Raw genomic sequence first — 16,332 nt, forward strand, 5'->3', positions numbered from 1 at the left:
TTAGCAATATTTACCATGAACTTTGAGGTTATATTTTCTTTCTGTAGTTCCAGCTTCATTGACTGCCACACAGATGTACTCCCCATTGTCATAGGGTGTAACAGAAGCAATAACCAGCAAGGTGCCATCTTCCAAGATAGAAATGCCAGGCTCTCTGCCTGTCAATTCTCTACCATTGTGTAACCATTTGATGGTTGGTTTAGGGGTACCTAAATAAGAAATTAGAGTCTTGTGATATTTTACCACAAAATCAGAAATTATTAAATATCAAATATATCAAAGAGAAATAAAGTTTTTCTTATGACAATAATTTCAAGATATTTCTCCTGGTATGGAAATATGAAGAGATTATGTTAGTTAATGCCTCTAAATCCCAGTGGGTCTTAAGAGACCTATGGTAAAGTTTGAACAAAGTTGTTTTTATCTAAACATTCAGATGATAGTAAGTAAAGCATTTTCCTAGTGAGTTCACAGTGCTTTGTTGGTGGGGCAGGAACTATATTAATCCTACGGACTGGATGTGGAGAGAGTTTTAGGGTGAAATAAAGACAGAGCAAAAATAAGACACTGTCACAGAAATACAACATGAAGATTGTCAACCAAACAGAGTGTATACATGATGTGGAGACATGATGTTTTATAATTCCCTTTTTTAAAAAGGCCTGATATTGTAGAGATGAGGAAACTCTACTGTTCATGCATCTTTTGGAGATCTCATTCTGTTAAACAAAGGATAATAGCTCAATTCTTGAAATGGTAGTTGAGAAAGTAGTGAGACAAATAGCTTTCCTGGATTCATTTATGACTAACAGAATGAATGGAAATTATGTACTCTTGGAGAAAAAAAATGATACAACAATCTTTGAGTGTATAATAGAATCAAAAGGAATATTGGAAATAAGTAAACATTAAATCTATACTAACGATGTATTTATTTAGCAAACATTTTGCCAGGTATTATTCTAAGCATTTAAAAAACTTATTTAATCTCTATAAGAAGAAGAAAACACATTAAATAAAAATTACATGACTACAGAAGACATTGTTAATAATCCTGTATTAAATGATAGTAAAATATTAAAGGATGAATATATAACCCAGGATATATATAAAAGAATAGCAGAAATACATAGAATATGTCATTGAAGCTACACTTAAATTGAATTAAAGGCTTAAACAGTGACTATGAAAATTATATTTATGGAAAAAAATTAAAGACTGGCCTATTTAATTGTGCTCATAGTATAATGTCGACTGATGAGAACAAAAAGGTTAAACTGACGGATTCTAGTTGCCTGTCCATGTTGTCAAGAAAAAAGGAGGCTGTAATCATTTCCTTACGTCCCAGTCATTCCTTCATGAATTTTAATCAGACTACTTAATTAATATTTGTTGAGGTAATAAAAATGTAAATGAACAAACAAAAGAAAGAAGTTGCATTATCTTTAATTTTTAAATGATAGAACAATCATGAGTGAGATGAAATTCAAAATAAAAGATAATGAAAAAGATGTCTAGTAACTTTAAATGAATTCAAGCACTATATTCCAGGTGAAAATGAAGAAGTAAGGAAGACATGTTTTTCTAGGTGGAAAAGGGAAGTCAAAACAAGAAATTAGCTTGGGAGTCAGGAATCCAGAGGGGAACAAGAAGCAACAGGGCCACCAGCGGGTCCAGTGGGAGTGAGCAGTCATAGTACTTCCCTGAACTTAAACCCTTCTAAAGAAGGCCTCCTCTCCAGGCTTCACCTCCCTAATTCTCAGCGACTCTTGGAATAGTTATTGTTAATTCTTTAGGTATCTGGAAAGCTTGCTAAAGATATTTTTCTTTTAATATTGGTAGAAAATAAAGTAATCATTGGTGACAGCGACTGCTGCGATTGAAAAGCTTGCCAGAGAAACAGAGACAGCCATGAAGACCTTCAGTTGCTGCCGCCCAGGAATAACTGCTAAAAGGCACATGAGGGGGCACAAATGGTACTAGCCATCTGGAGGCCCTCAGGAGGTTACAGAAAGACTACTGCTTGGACTTTGCCAGAACTGCTACAAACCTGCTTTGAATCACTGCTGATGAATACACGCTTGAGAGAGGATGTTCTTAATTACCTACTTGGCAGAGTTAGGGTGAAAGTGACAGTCCTTTTCATATTCCCCTGAGGAGAAATAATATCAATCTCCTGGCAGAAAACATGGTAGGATAGAAAGCCCAGAAATCCAAGGAAAAGAAGGGCTTCAATAAGCCTCCAAGTGACAATTTACAATCTGGTCCTAGAATTACCAGTTGAGAGGAGATCTAGGAAAAGAGGTTTTCAGAAGTGTCCAGAACAAACAAAGGAATAGTCCTAATTATACCTCTGCCAGGTTGAGATAAATCTGGAATATTTTGAATAGCTCCAGCTATCACATTGTAAAGAGAAAACCTGCTAAAAAATAAAAAAAAAAAGAAGGAAATAAGAAGTAGCAGGAAGGATCTGAACTACCTGGAAAACATGTGAGACTAGGCAAGTTTGAAAGAATGGAAAGTCTTTACATTAAAAGAAATAAAATACCTGAAAGAAAAAAAAATATTTATTCAAAGAGTTGTTATCCAAAAGATGGGTTAGTTTCTATTATGCTCAAATGTCGTACCAAGGATTGATGTGGAATTTTATAAGGATGGCAATTTGGGTTCAATATAGCATTCTGAAACAATATAACATTATGCCAATGCCTATATCTTTGAGTATTACATACCTTTTGCAGGACATGGAAATGCAATGCGTTGATTGGCCACTCTTTCTTGGAATGGAGTGTTATATGGAGGTTCTAGATCTTCCACTGTGGGTGGTTCTATTAGGAAAATAAATGCTTTATCACAGGCTTTATTTGAGCAATTTCAAACTCTCCTAAGGCACAATGAACCACCTGCACTGATGAGCTGCTATCTCTGCTGATTCTTCTTTTAAATATGATTCCTATTTCCAGCTGCCAAACATTTCTACCTAGCTGTGACACAGCGCCTTAAACTGAAAATTCTCCGAACAACATTCATTATATTATGCTTCCCGCAATCCTGTTCTATTTCCCTTATTCCCTCAATGAAGGCATTATGGTCTACCCAGTCATTTTTCTTTCTCCCTTAAGTTTGGCCTCCATATCTAATCATATAGTACCATATATGTTCGCATATCTGTGTCTTCCTCTCTATGTTTAAGACCATTGCTTATTTTCAACCCTTATTTTCTCTTACCAGACTATTCCAATAGACTTCTTATAGGGATCCTTTTCTCAAACATGTTCCCCTTTAGATTGATATTCTGCACAGTCCCCAGAATACTCTCTCTGAAATACAAATCTCATCGCTGACTTATCTAATTCAAATCCTTACTTGTACTCATCTTGTCTATAAGATAAAGTTTCAGACCTGTTCTTTCCAAAGTGCCCCCTGTCAGTGCATCTCATATCTCTGAAAAGCTTCATCATCCATTCATTGTATGAAGAAATTTGGGAGTTATTCTTGAGAACTCTATCTCCTTCAGTCTCATATCCAATCCATCACCATGTCCTGAGTATTTCCTTTCCTAATTATTTTTTAGCCCATTCCCTTCTTTTCCCCATTCTAACTACCGCCATCTTTTACCTGGGCTACTATACTAGTCTATACCAGTTTCCCTTATCTTCTCTAGCTGAATGATTCCCTCCCAAATGAGTGATTTTAAAACTGGAAATCAGCCACATCACTTTCCCAACTATGACTTCTTAAAGTCTTTTTATCGCATTTAGAATAAAGTCTAACTTTATTAGTCTGGTTTCCTAGGTCTTGGATAACCTGACCCATGACCACATCTCCAGCTTCATCACATATTACTCAGTCCTCAGTCTGGAATGCAGCTAGCTGGCCTTCATTGATGATGACTGATTCCAGTGTCCCCAAAATATTACATGCCCTTCTCTTCATATTCTATGTCCTTTTCCTGGAAAGTTCTCTTCACATTCTCTTGGAAGGGCTGCCCCTCACTTCTACCTACCCTTCAAATCTCAACTGACATGTCCCTACCCCAAGGGAAGCCTTCTGTGATTTGTCTTTTTGTTAAAAGCTTATATAGAGCCTTCCACCATTTCATAAGGGCACTAACCAATGTTTAGTTATGTAATCATGAGATTATTTCATGAATTATTATCTTTCCCATTCAACTATAAACATGAATACCCAATAAAGTTTGTGGAATGAACACGAAAACTTCTCCATTAGTGTCCTAGCCAACCATCCAACAAACCTGGCAATGGGTCAGGTACCTTAGTACTGTACTAATACTTAGAACAGTATTAGTACTAATTAATACTAATACTCAGTACAGCACTAAGAACTATCTAATACTGTGCTAAGTACCATACCTGCTTATCTTTTCTTCTTGTCTTTGTACTAGTATTCCCTCTGACAAGAATGTTCTTCCCCCTGATTTCCATGTGGCCGGTTCTTTCCAGTCCAGAGGATCTCACTCTAAAGATCACCTCCTCAGAGAAGTCCTGCTTGATAGTTGAATCTAAAGTAGGCAACTCTCAGGACCATTGCCTTATTTTAACTTCCTACAAAGCACTTTTCATAATCTATATTTCTTGTTTATATGTTGGTCTGTTTTCCATCTACTCACACTAGAACAGCTCATGAAAGCAGGGGTTTTGCCTTTGTTACTACTTTCTCATCACCATCTAGAATATGACAGATGACTGGCAAGAGCTCAATCAATATTTGTTGCTTGAATACATAAACACTGATCTTTAAATCTTCAAAGCAAATACAGTATTAATAGAGAAGTAGTGGATCTAGATTTCGTAGGGCTCTATTTTGAGTGCACCCCAGCACTGTGAGGTGACAACCTACTCTAATTCACTCTTCCCGCAATGTCTTCCAAACCAAAAATAGTGGGTGGGGCATCATCTAGGATTGTTTCTGTTATCTACATGATCCATGGCAACTTTGTTTCAAAAGTAAGCATACAAAAATTGATGCAGATTTAGAAATGGTATGTTTCACTTCTTTTGGGAATGGTTCTCCTTTCAAAGAGTCACAAAAGTTATATAGAGCTCTTTCTGAAGTAATTTAAGATTATCCAAGATAATCTATTTAGCTCTAGGGCTTTTCCCTCACTCCCCACCCCATATACATATATTTTCCTGTGTCAAAAATCACCTTGGACATGTAGCGTTATCTCTGTTTCATCAGTGCCTGCTATGTTAGTAGCAACACAAGTATATATGCCAGCATCTGAGGGCATGGCTTGGTCGATGCTTAAAGTTCCGTCTGGATTGCTAACATGCTGCACTCCATCAACCAGCATGGTGCTTCCACCTTTGGACCAGGTGATTACAGGAAGAGGGGTCCCTTGAGCATTACATGGAATATCCACTCTTTGACCAACTTGGACTTTGAGATGTTTAGGTCCACGCTGTATCTTTGGAGGAACTAGAAATAATAATTGGGTATTAATAATCCAACTTTTACAAATTCCTTCCTTTACTCACTTTAAATGAGAGCTCCTTATCAACAGGCAGCATGGAAAAGTGAAACAATTTCAAGATATGGACCTAGGCTCGAACCATTCACTAGCTAGGTGATCTAGGATAAGTCAGTAAACTTCCTGAGGCCTGTTTCCTTGATAATCCAGGGAAAATAGCCTGTAATCTCAGTACATTGCAAGGATTACAGGAAATAATAAATATAAAACTCTTAGTTCCAAACTTGAGGAACAGCAAGCATTTTAAAATGTTAAGCATCTTTTAATTTGTGAATAATTTTAGGTTAAAAACTCTCTTAAAAGGCAATCCAGGTAATTTCTATAAGGGTTAAAAAGCATTTCTCTCCATGTATTCAGTTTCTGTTCTCTTTGTAGAAGGATCAGACAATAAGAAAAGTTTCTCATGAAAGCCTTTGCTAATTTCAGATAAGAAAACCACAAAGAGCCTCTATCTCTTCCTTTTATCAACTTCCTTTAGAAATTTAAATGCAGTAGTTTATCAAAATACCAGAAAAGGATTCCTGATTTCCACATACTTGCATTGTGCACTGTAGAATCAAGTTGAGCCACAAGGATATAATTATAATTAATGCACCATACATTCTTTAACTTAATATTTAATGAACACTTTCTAAAGGTTGTCACTAACAAGAACCTTATATATTTGATGATAGTATTATCATCATTTTATGAAAGAGAAAACTAAAGATAAGAAAGGTTAGTGAATATGCCTGATGCCCTAGAGCTAGTAAATGACAGGACTCTTATATGACTTCACACCCCATAATCAATGCGGACACAATTGTCCTGATCATCTGAGAGTGAAATCAGATCAATACTATCTGAGCTAATTTCTTCTGATATTTGAATATCGTTCATCTAAACAATGCCTGGTGTAGAGTATGCACTCAGTGTGTTGAATGAATGAAGAACTGGATGGACTGTGTGGATCGGAGGAATAAAGCAAACTAACTAGGGAGGTGTAGTCAAAGAGTCCTAGAAAACAGAATTTTTTCAGTTGCTGAGATCTTTAAATATTGAAAATGATCATTTAAATACTACTAAATTATTATTTAAAAATTTGTATTAGCTTCTATAAAATGTTACCAGCTTAAACACATTTTCTTTCTACCATATATCAACAATAATAGCAATAAGTGACTGCTGACCTTTAGAAAAATCGAGATCCAAAAATTTAATATAGTTTATTTGATAAAGGAAGAAACAAAAGATTGTTTATAAATAGCAGAAAAACTTTTCAGAGTAAATGAAAGAAAATCACAAGTCTCAGATTTTAGAGAATGTTTTCTTTAATTACTCCATAAACAATTTGGAAATTAGCTATCAAATAAACTAGGATTATGGGTTTTCTTGTGGCCAGTCCACAGGGTTGTCATATGCTCTCATTTCAAAACTCACCATGGACATTTAATTTGACAGCTTGAGTCACGTTCCCAGCAATATTTGTGGCAACACAAAGATACATCCCACTATCTGTAATGCGGGTTTCAGTGATCTTCATTGAACCAGAAGGGAGGAACGTGTGTCTAAAAGAAAGAAACCATATAGTAGACCATGGAACAGGCGAATTTAAATATCCCCTATGCAGCTACACTTCAGTATGAAATTACTACTCTGCAAGTAGTTTTTAAAATCATTTTCCCATCTGCAATGTCTATCTATACACCTTAAAAGCCAGGACTTTTCATAATTATCTTGTGTATGATGTTCCCGCAAACAGAAAAACAGTTTTATTTTACTTTTAAATCTTAATGGTCTGAAATTGCCAAATAATTGTACATCTTTCTGCTCTACAAAGCAAATGTGTATTTGAGTTAACTTTGAATTTATTTTGAGCAATTTGTTATTATTTTCTACATTGTTAAAGTAAAGGAAAAAGAAGATATATATGTTCTCAAAAATAGTTGAATATATTCCTCCTTTTGAGTAGCAATGCAGCTGGGTGAGCCAGACCTACATATAAAAATTTATTGCATTGTGTTAAAATAGTTTTAAAGGTAGTGGAGGCCAGGTACACCTACCTAATACCAAGATTTCTTACACAGCTAAGTCAAATGAATAGGGCTATTGGCCCAGAGACATGCAAATGAATAAACAGTTAAGGACAGAGTCCTCCAGAAAGACCTCAGCATATTTAAGAACTCAACATGTAATATGTAACATCAGAGGTTATATCACAAAAAGTAAGGAACGTATTGACTATTCAAAGTGATGTTGTGCAACTGACTTTTCAAATGGAAAAATAAAGATATAAAATGAGAGCACTACGTGATATTACTTACAAAATTTAAAATTCAGATAGATTGAAGTCCAAAACGTGAAAAACAAAACTTAAAATATTAGAATTAAACACTGAAGGTTATGTTTATAATCTGCTTCATGTTAAGATACAAAAAGTACACATCTGAAAAAGAACAGATTAATACATTGTGCTCCTTAAAAACTGAAACCTTCTGTACAACAAAAGGCACCACACATAAACTTGACACCACAGCAATAGACTGAGAGAAGATATTTTCAACACATGTAAAAGACAAAAGATTATTATCAAAAATAAAGACCAAATTTCTACATTCAATAAGAGAAAGACAAGTCACCAGAAAACTGTGCAACAGATTTATAGGTTATTGAATACCACAAATGGCCAACAAACACATAAAAAGATTCTCAGTTCACTTGAAGTCAATCACATGAAAATTAAAACAATCACAAGATACCATTTTACACCCATCAACTGGCAAAAATTCCTAAGTCAGTCAATACCATGCGCTAATTAGAACATGGACACAAGTACACCCATATTCTGCTGGTGGATGGATAATCAATACTGCCCCTTTGGAAAGCAATTTAGCAATGCCTATGAAGCTGGAAGCAGGAGTTTGCTTTGATCAGGAATTGTAGCTCTGTATGCAGGTCCTAAAGAAAGTCATGCATAAGTATACAAAGAGAAATATACAAAGCTATTCACTGAAAAGCCTTGTTTTAAAAACAAAGAAAAAAAATAGAAAGAATAAACAAACTAGAATGTCCATAAATAAAGGAATGAAAAAATAAAATGTAGAATATGCATGTAGGAGTTAAAATGAATAAATGGAATCCCTATGTATAATAGTAGACAAATGTTGACTTAATAAAGCAACTAATAAAATAATAATATACTATTTTTTACAATAGCAAATTGAAAACAGACACACAAAACAAAATGGAAAACACAGAAAACAGTAATCTACATTGTTTAAGGATGTATGTGTAGAATGCCTACCAAGTTTGTGGCAGTGTTTGCCCCTGGGAAGAGGGAGAAGAAATTGCGACTGTGGAAGGGAACAATAAAACTTTCTGATCTGTATTACTATAATTTTTTACTCAAAAACATTCAAAGAAAATTTTTTCAAACAAATAGTAAAATTATATAAAGTCCTTCTTAATTGTTTTCCTTCACTGGCAGTAGGGAAATGACACTAGCATGAATTTATGTCTTCATAATTATATATCAATGATTCTAATAGAAAGTTAATTATAGTCTAGTGACTAATTCTTATTTCACCAGTAACTTTTGCCTTGATGTTGGGTTAAAATAGTAACCAAGAACTAGAGACAATGAATGTGAAATGTACATTATCTTACATAATCCTCTCAGATAAGTATCATCCCCATTTTATAAATAGGAAATATGAGGTTCAGAGAGACCCCTTAAAAATTTTCAAAGGTTTCAGGCAAACTTTAAGTGGAAGAGATAAATATAAACTCATAGCTGGTTGGCAACGAAGGTTGTGCTTTCAAAGCTCCAGTATTCTTCTTGTTACATCACTTAGCCTATCAAATACAGTACATTGTCTCAATGTGCTCATATTTGTATAAGGATTTAAGCAAGAAGACTTACAAAATCATCCAATGAAAGCCAAATCCTAGACATTAGAGTGTGCCTATTGTATTTTATTGCTCTTATGGGATTAATGGAATTCTATGTGTGCTTACACATTGGGCTAACAGGAATCTTGTACAATTCTGCTCCATTTTAATAACTACCTTATAAAATGCACCAGGGGAAAATTATGGCAAAGCTGAATGTTAGCATTTCTGACATTAAAGATGTCAGAAGCATGATTCAGATGTTATAAATACTTCTTGTAGACTCAGATGTACATGTGCATTATCTCAATTTTAAAAGTGATTTTTTGAGACGTTTGATAACCTGAATAGGCATGGCCATCTGTCCCAAGAGGTTGATTATGTTTTCATGTGTTGCAATTCATCCCAGATCTCCTACCTTGGAGAGAACGGTGAGATGAGCTGGGTTTCTTTGGCCCAAGTAATTATGGGTGGAGGTAAGCTCTTCACTTCACATGGAAGTGTTACCTCTTCCCCTGCAAGGACGGAGATCTCAACAGGCTTATCCTGGGACAGTCCTCGTTGATCTCCAAACACTCTGGGCCTTACTAAAATAAACACATGTTTTGGAAGGGAAATAGTATATTGAAAACAAAGCACAGTTTAATTTACATTAAAATGTGGACTACTAATGTTCTTAAGTAATTTATAAAAAGATGCTGTTCAGGACATAAGCTAAAACTTTCCATTAATACATTTATTGTGAGAACTAAAAGAAAAATGATGAAAAAATTTCTCTAGTCAGTAATTCCTTTTAGAACACAATGAAGAGATCGGCTTCAATGCCCTCTCAGAGTCTACCATCTGTAAAAGTAAACCCTCAAGGCAGACTCCTACCCAAGACATAGCTGAGGTTTGGCTTTGCTAGGAGTGTTAACTAACTGGTGTTACTGAAGAGGGTTGGGTGCAATAAGCATACTTCTTGGGAAAATACCATAAAAATTTTCCAAAAGACTATACAATTGCATTCCTTAAAATCAGAGTCTAAGTAGAAGTGATTTTGGTTGGCAGTAAAAAATGCATTTCTGTAAACAAATATATCAACTTGGGGGAGCAATTCACTTTAGGGGTACATGCATCTGGTAACAGTACTGGGGAAAGAACTGTGAGTTTTGGCACAGATAGACAATGTCAATAAAAACCATTCCTCCACCAGCTCTCACCATAGACTGTCAGTTGCACTTTCCTTTTGGCATAGCCGGCTGCGTTGGTGGCGGTGCAGACATACTCGCCACTTTCCTCTCCCCCAGGTGACACCACATACAGACTGCCATCAGCCCCTGCTGAAAATTTAGCACTGCTGGTTGAAATCAGCTCTCCTTTCTGCAAAACACAGCAAAAAGCAAAGGGTTTTTTTTTTTTTTGGTTTTTTTTTTTGTTTTTTTTTTTTAAGATCATAAAAGAGTGACAATGTCTAGAAGAGGAATAGAGAGAAAAAAACATCTCCAACGGGGGAATAGAGTAAATTTTAAAATGCTAACTTGAAAAAAGTTATTTATAAGAAACATTAGACAAATAAAAGTACTAAAAGTGGTATTTCTCCATATCAAATCATGTCATCTTCATTCCAGAGCTACTTAAGAAGGCAGAGAATAACAGTAATGGTAAGGATGGAACAGTGAATGCTTATGCTATGCCAGGCTCTGTTTTGAGCACTTTACCTGAATTAACCATTTTAACACTCACAACAGTCTTATGAATAGCAACTACCACAACACTCATTTTACAGTTTCGAGTATCAAAGCATGGGAGAGGGGAGTAAAGGAATTTGCCCAAGATCACAAAGCCCCTCAGTGGTAGAGCTGGGGTTGAAACCCAGCAGCCAGGCTCTAGAGACCACGTTCTTAACCTCTGTGCTTGACCACAGCACAGAGGTCAACATGGAAATATTTCACTTTTGCATCTTCCTTAAAATGCATTAAACTTCTACTCAGTGCTGGCTACTGTGCAGTTCAGGGATTAGCTTTACCGCTGTGACTTTTCTGTCCAGAATAAAAAAAAAAAGTTAACCTTTTAATTTATTTACAAATGTCAACACCAACTTCTCCATATTTCAGAGATTGTTAGATAGATAAAACTAGATGGTATGGCAAAACACTAGTAGTGCTAATTATACAAATGCCATACTTCATTAGCATGTCATTACTTTATATTTGCTGGATTCAAATACATTTACAGAAAATGTGCCATCTTTGTGGCTGTTCAAGGATGAAAGGACTTCTTCAGGAAATGGGTTTTTCTTCACTGCAAGAATACAGGTAAAAGCTGAACAACATAACAGGGATATAGAGGGGAATAAATTAGTTTGTGTATGTGTCTTACAATTTTTAGTCACCCATAGAAATGGTGACTACACCATAGAACTTTATAAATAAGAAAATCCATGCAGTCATATCATTTAGAAGGAACCTTAAAAGGTCTTTAGTGAAATCACCTACTTGAGACTTGAATGGTATTAGAAACATTACAGTGAACATGTCTATAGCACAGACTGTGTGCCCGGAACATTTCTAAGCACTTTACATCTTATAGCAGATCCTTTTTATCCCGTGCCACATCCCTAAGCCCTCTTCCCTCTTAATTTCAGCGCAGCTCTCGTGGACAGCTCCACATGATCCACCAGGGTCATCCTTCTTGCACTTATGTTTTTTCTTTTGTTTGTTTCTTTTTTTTTTTTGGACCAGGGCTTTATCCAAAGCCCCAGAAGGCCACAGCCAGGAAGTGCAGCAGTGTAAGCTTCACTGGGGAATGGAGGGAATATGTCATGTATAAATGCTCCACTTCCTGTCCATCCAAGAGAGCCTTCTGAGGTGCATCTATACGGTTTCTTGGAGAGTTCCCAGCATGTCTGTACAGCCACAGAGGAAACCCTTTATTAACTTATCTTCTTTCCATGCCTCACTCCCCCAGCCTCCTGCTCCAGACCTGGGATAACCTGCAGGTAAACTTCACACTCTGCTCTTCAGGAAATATGACTAGATATATTATTTACCTTGGACCAGATGACAGACGGTTTTGGAATTCCACTTGCTTTGCATGGTAAAGTTACTGGAATGCCTTCAATTGTACTGAGTATCTGCTGCCCATGCTGAATGGTTGGCAGAACTGAAAAGGTAAGTAGGATTTGGAATCTGAGCACCTGTTCTTCCATTTAACATCATTATTTAAAGTTGAACATTTTCAATATAACATTAATGTTTGTAAAAATGAGCAATTATTTAACATTTTATGATAAAAATGTAAGATAATCTCTGTAAAGGAGTGTGCTAAACAAAGACAATAAAGTAGTTATGATCTGAAAAATGAAATAAAAACTTAAAATCAAGTAGTAAGTGATGTCTAATAAGCTGACTTTCCTAACAAAAATAAGAGAGGACTGAAGAAAATTCATTTTGTTTTGCTGGAAACCCAAGACGGAATTGCACTCTAAGAGCTACACATTTAATGTGAATCTCCAATCACTGTCCTTTATTCATTAAGCTGCAATAAGCTGACATAAGCGTACATTCAGAGAAATGGGCTCTTTAGCTACTGCTTATTAAATATCTATCTATACTCAGGAATCACTTAGTGAGCTACTACATTTAACCTAGATAAAAAGATTTGTTTTGTTAAGAAGAATTCAATGGTAAAACTCAAATCTTCAGAGTACATTTTTTTTTTATTGTATGTATGTATGTATGTATGTATTTTTTTAAGACGGGGTCTTGCTGTGTTACCCAGGCTGGTCTTGAACTCCTGGGCTCACATGATCCTCCTGCCATGGCCTCCAAAAGTGCTGGGATTACAGGCATAAGCCACCATGCCCAGTCAAGTATTTTATGTTTAAAAGACTAAAAGGACTCTAACTCGATATTTTTCAGGAAGGAGAATAACATATCTTTGACTTTAGAAAGCAACTGAAGAATTAACATGAGTAGAAGCAAAAGGAAAAGAAAAGTGCCCTCCATTCTGTGTAAATCATAATCAGAACCAACTCTCACAAACAGAAATTATCAATACTCAATGTTCTTAAAATGGTGATTTTGATTAAAGAAGCTTGCATATATGAAAGTTCCTAACATAGTGAGAAGAAGACAATAAAAGCCCAATCTATAACAGGCATTTCCTTTCCATCCTCTGGAAAGATGAGACTGGAACTGCTCCCAGGAGCTCAATCACTCATCATTTCTCTTCCTTAAAATCAGATTTTTCAAGGATTATCATAACTACTCTGGAGAAGTTTTTTAGAACTAGAGACACCAGAAACCTCAGTGCAAAAACATTCCTTGGGGGGCTTAGATTAGATATGCTACATACTCATATTTTCCTATGGCTGGGTTTACTCTTTAGATAATTTCTTCTTAAAGAATTGGCAGCAAATCCCCAGCCCTAAACAACAATGCCAGGCTACTCTCTAAAGCAAGAAATTTAGTTTTCAGACTAATCATGGGATATTCATCTTTCAACTATGCTGTCAATTTGTGGCAACATGGAATAAGCCATTTTGATACAAACATATTGAGTTCGACAGCAATAAAGAAAAGTGGCAAATTTAGGCAACAGTTTTGAAATCTGTTGACATTTGGGTGTGGAAGAGAAGTTTCTTTTCAGATTGTCAATCTATATAAACCAATATGACAATTAAACTGTTTTGTCATTTTAATTTACATTTATACTTGTATTCATTCATTATTTTAAGAACTGGATTGACAGCCTTTAATGAGTATTCTTAAAAATGGAGACACAGAATGATGAAGGAACAGTCCTGCTAATTAACATAAATACAGAGGTATAGAGAGCTGCTAGGCTGCATCACATCCATCTGCTAAATGGCCGCTAGATTTAGTTAATGGCAAATGGCTGCACTAATTTTTTAACTCTATTGACTAAATTAGTTACTCATTTTGGACTAAAATGGACCAATGAATGCTGTGAAATGATCTCTTAATTTTTAATATTAAAACTGCTTGTATCACAATATACCATATCATTGGTTTGTCGGTATCCTCGCCCCTCTGACAAGAAAGACATCAAAATTAATTCTGTCATTTTTTCAAGTGAAATTCAGCCTCAGAATCCTATTCAACACAATATTCTAGAAGCCAGATAGGGAGAACATGAGGGCATTTCTACACTAGATTCTCAAACCAGTCTATAAGCACTGTTCAGGAAATCTATGGTCTGGTCTTCTTGAAAAATAGTTACACAACCATATCCAATCTGTCAGTATGCATTTATTCCTCTAGGTTATAACTAATTTAGTGTTGCTTTAGTATTTCTTCAAAATAATATTTCTTCAAGAATATCTATGGTGATGTTGGTGGATACTTAATGTAAAACTGAGAAAGGTGGAAGAGGCTGTTTAAGAGAAGCAGGCAAAATAGAAGAAAATAGTCTGCATTCAGTGATATTGTCAACAGACCAAACAGAATTGGAAAACTACTGGACTCTCCAATTCACACTCTAAATAAAGAATAAATCAACTACTAAAAATAAGTATTTTGTGCTACTTTCTTCCCTCAGATATTCAGCTCTGTACACGAAGCTATTTTTAATGCAATGGTTTTTTTGTTTTTGATTTTGTTTTTTTTTTTAAAAAGTAGTGTTGCAGTCTTTAAAGCAAGTATACAAAAAAGTTATGACAATTTCTTAAACTATGAAGCTGTCAATTACTGAGATGTAAAAAGCTGGTTACTGTTAGTCACGAATGGAAAAAGATTGTTTCTGGATTTTCTTATTTGTGACCTTTAAGTTATTTAACATGCAAGAAGATTGGAGCACATGAGGTGACCTTTAGAAAAGCTTAGGTCATTTCTAGCTCAAACACAAAGGGGTCATTAGTAAGGATATGCTTGTTGCACAATCCAAAAAAAAAAAGGCAATCTGGAGGGTATAATGAGTTCAGCTTGTCTGAAATTAAAATGTATTTTTAAACATAATTCTTTGAGAGCCGAGGTCACTTTTAACAATTAAGAAACCACTTACAAAAGCCCTTGGCCAGACTCAGCTGGTGACTCCCAAGAATGTCTTTTTGTGTACATAAAAAAGGGAAATCTGGAAACAACATTAACAATGTAGATATTGTTCAAGAAATAAGAAATAACAATTAAGAGAGACTGTAATTAGAGGAACAGAGTTATTTGATTAAAATATAGGAACAACTACTTTGTACACAGTTTGAAAACAATAACATTGGGTGTGTCTCTTACCATGCACAACCACAGAGGTAGTTTTGTTATTTGTCCCAGCAACGTTACTGGCCACACAAGTATATTCACCACCATCCTGAAGCTGAACTCTTTCAATATGGAGGCTCCCATCACTGCGCACAGTGATGTAAGGATTTTGGAGCAACTTAAAGGAAAAAAAAAAAAAAGGAAATTTTTATTTAAAAAGAAAGGAGTTGTGAGAGTCAAAAAGAATCTTTTTTTTTTTTTTAAATCGGGTTACTAAAAGTCTATACACAAAATATTTTAATGTCCTTAAGTGAAAAATGATGAGCATAAATGTTACCAAGAGTGTGACTGTATAATTTAATCCTGATATACCTCCAAATATTATACCTATTAATATTTATCAGAGAGTTAAGCACAAGCTAAAAAAAGAAAGATACAGATATGACTTGCTTAATGTTCCTGTAAATTTTGTCATCAATCAAAATCCAAATTTCACTATAATTTTTACTTTTGGCTTAACTTGTTCTTTTCCAAGAAGGCCTTATTACCACTAGCAAGCCATTTGATATTTTTATTTTGGCACATAGGCCCTTATTTACACCAAGGGAGAAGGACTTAATCTCAACATCCGCCCTTGTTAGGTAACAGATACAAATATTAGTGGACAATATGTGATATATGAATTGTGTCAGGGAAGTCTGGTAATATTTTCAGTTAAGAATGATCGCCTGTAAATCTGTATCATCCACCTACACTGCTTTTTATTTGCAT

General features: G+C 35.2%; 1 protein-coding gene across 8 annotated transcripts in view; it reads right to left on the reverse strand.

The window, feature by feature from the left end:
• HMCN1 (hemicentin 1) overlaps positions 1 to 16,332 on the reverse strand; it is a 508,510-nt gene that overhangs the window by 199,882 nt on the left and 292,296 nt on the right. For all 8 annotated transcript variants that reach the window (XM_050765519.1, XM_050765493.1, XM_050765511.1 and 5 more), the window contains 8 exons: positions 15,595 to 15,739; positions 12,396 to 12,508; positions 10,567 to 10,726; positions 9,783 to 9,951; positions 6,914 to 7,041; positions 5,170 to 5,442; positions 2,733 to 2,828; positions 15 to 209 (listed from right to left, as the gene is read on the reverse strand). In XM_050765519.1, the coding sequence (XP_050621476.1) occupies positions 15 to 209; positions 2,733 to 2,828; positions 5,170 to 5,442; positions 6,914 to 7,041; positions 9,783 to 9,951; positions 10,567 to 10,726; positions 12,396 to 12,508; positions 15,595 to 15,739 (1,279 nt within the window). The remainder of the gene's footprint in view (positions 1 to 14; positions 210 to 2,732; positions 2,829 to 5,169; positions 5,443 to 6,913; positions 7,042 to 9,782; positions 9,952 to 10,566; positions 10,727 to 12,395; positions 12,509 to 15,594; positions 15,740 to 16,332) is intronic.

The sequence above is a fragment of the Macaca thibetana genome, chromosome 1 (assembly GCF_024542745.1).
Source record: "Macaca thibetana thibetana isolate TM-01 chromosome 1, ASM2454274v1, whole genome shotgun sequence".
NCBI lineage: Eukaryota > Metazoa > Chordata > Mammalia > Primates > Cercopithecidae > Macaca > Macaca thibetana.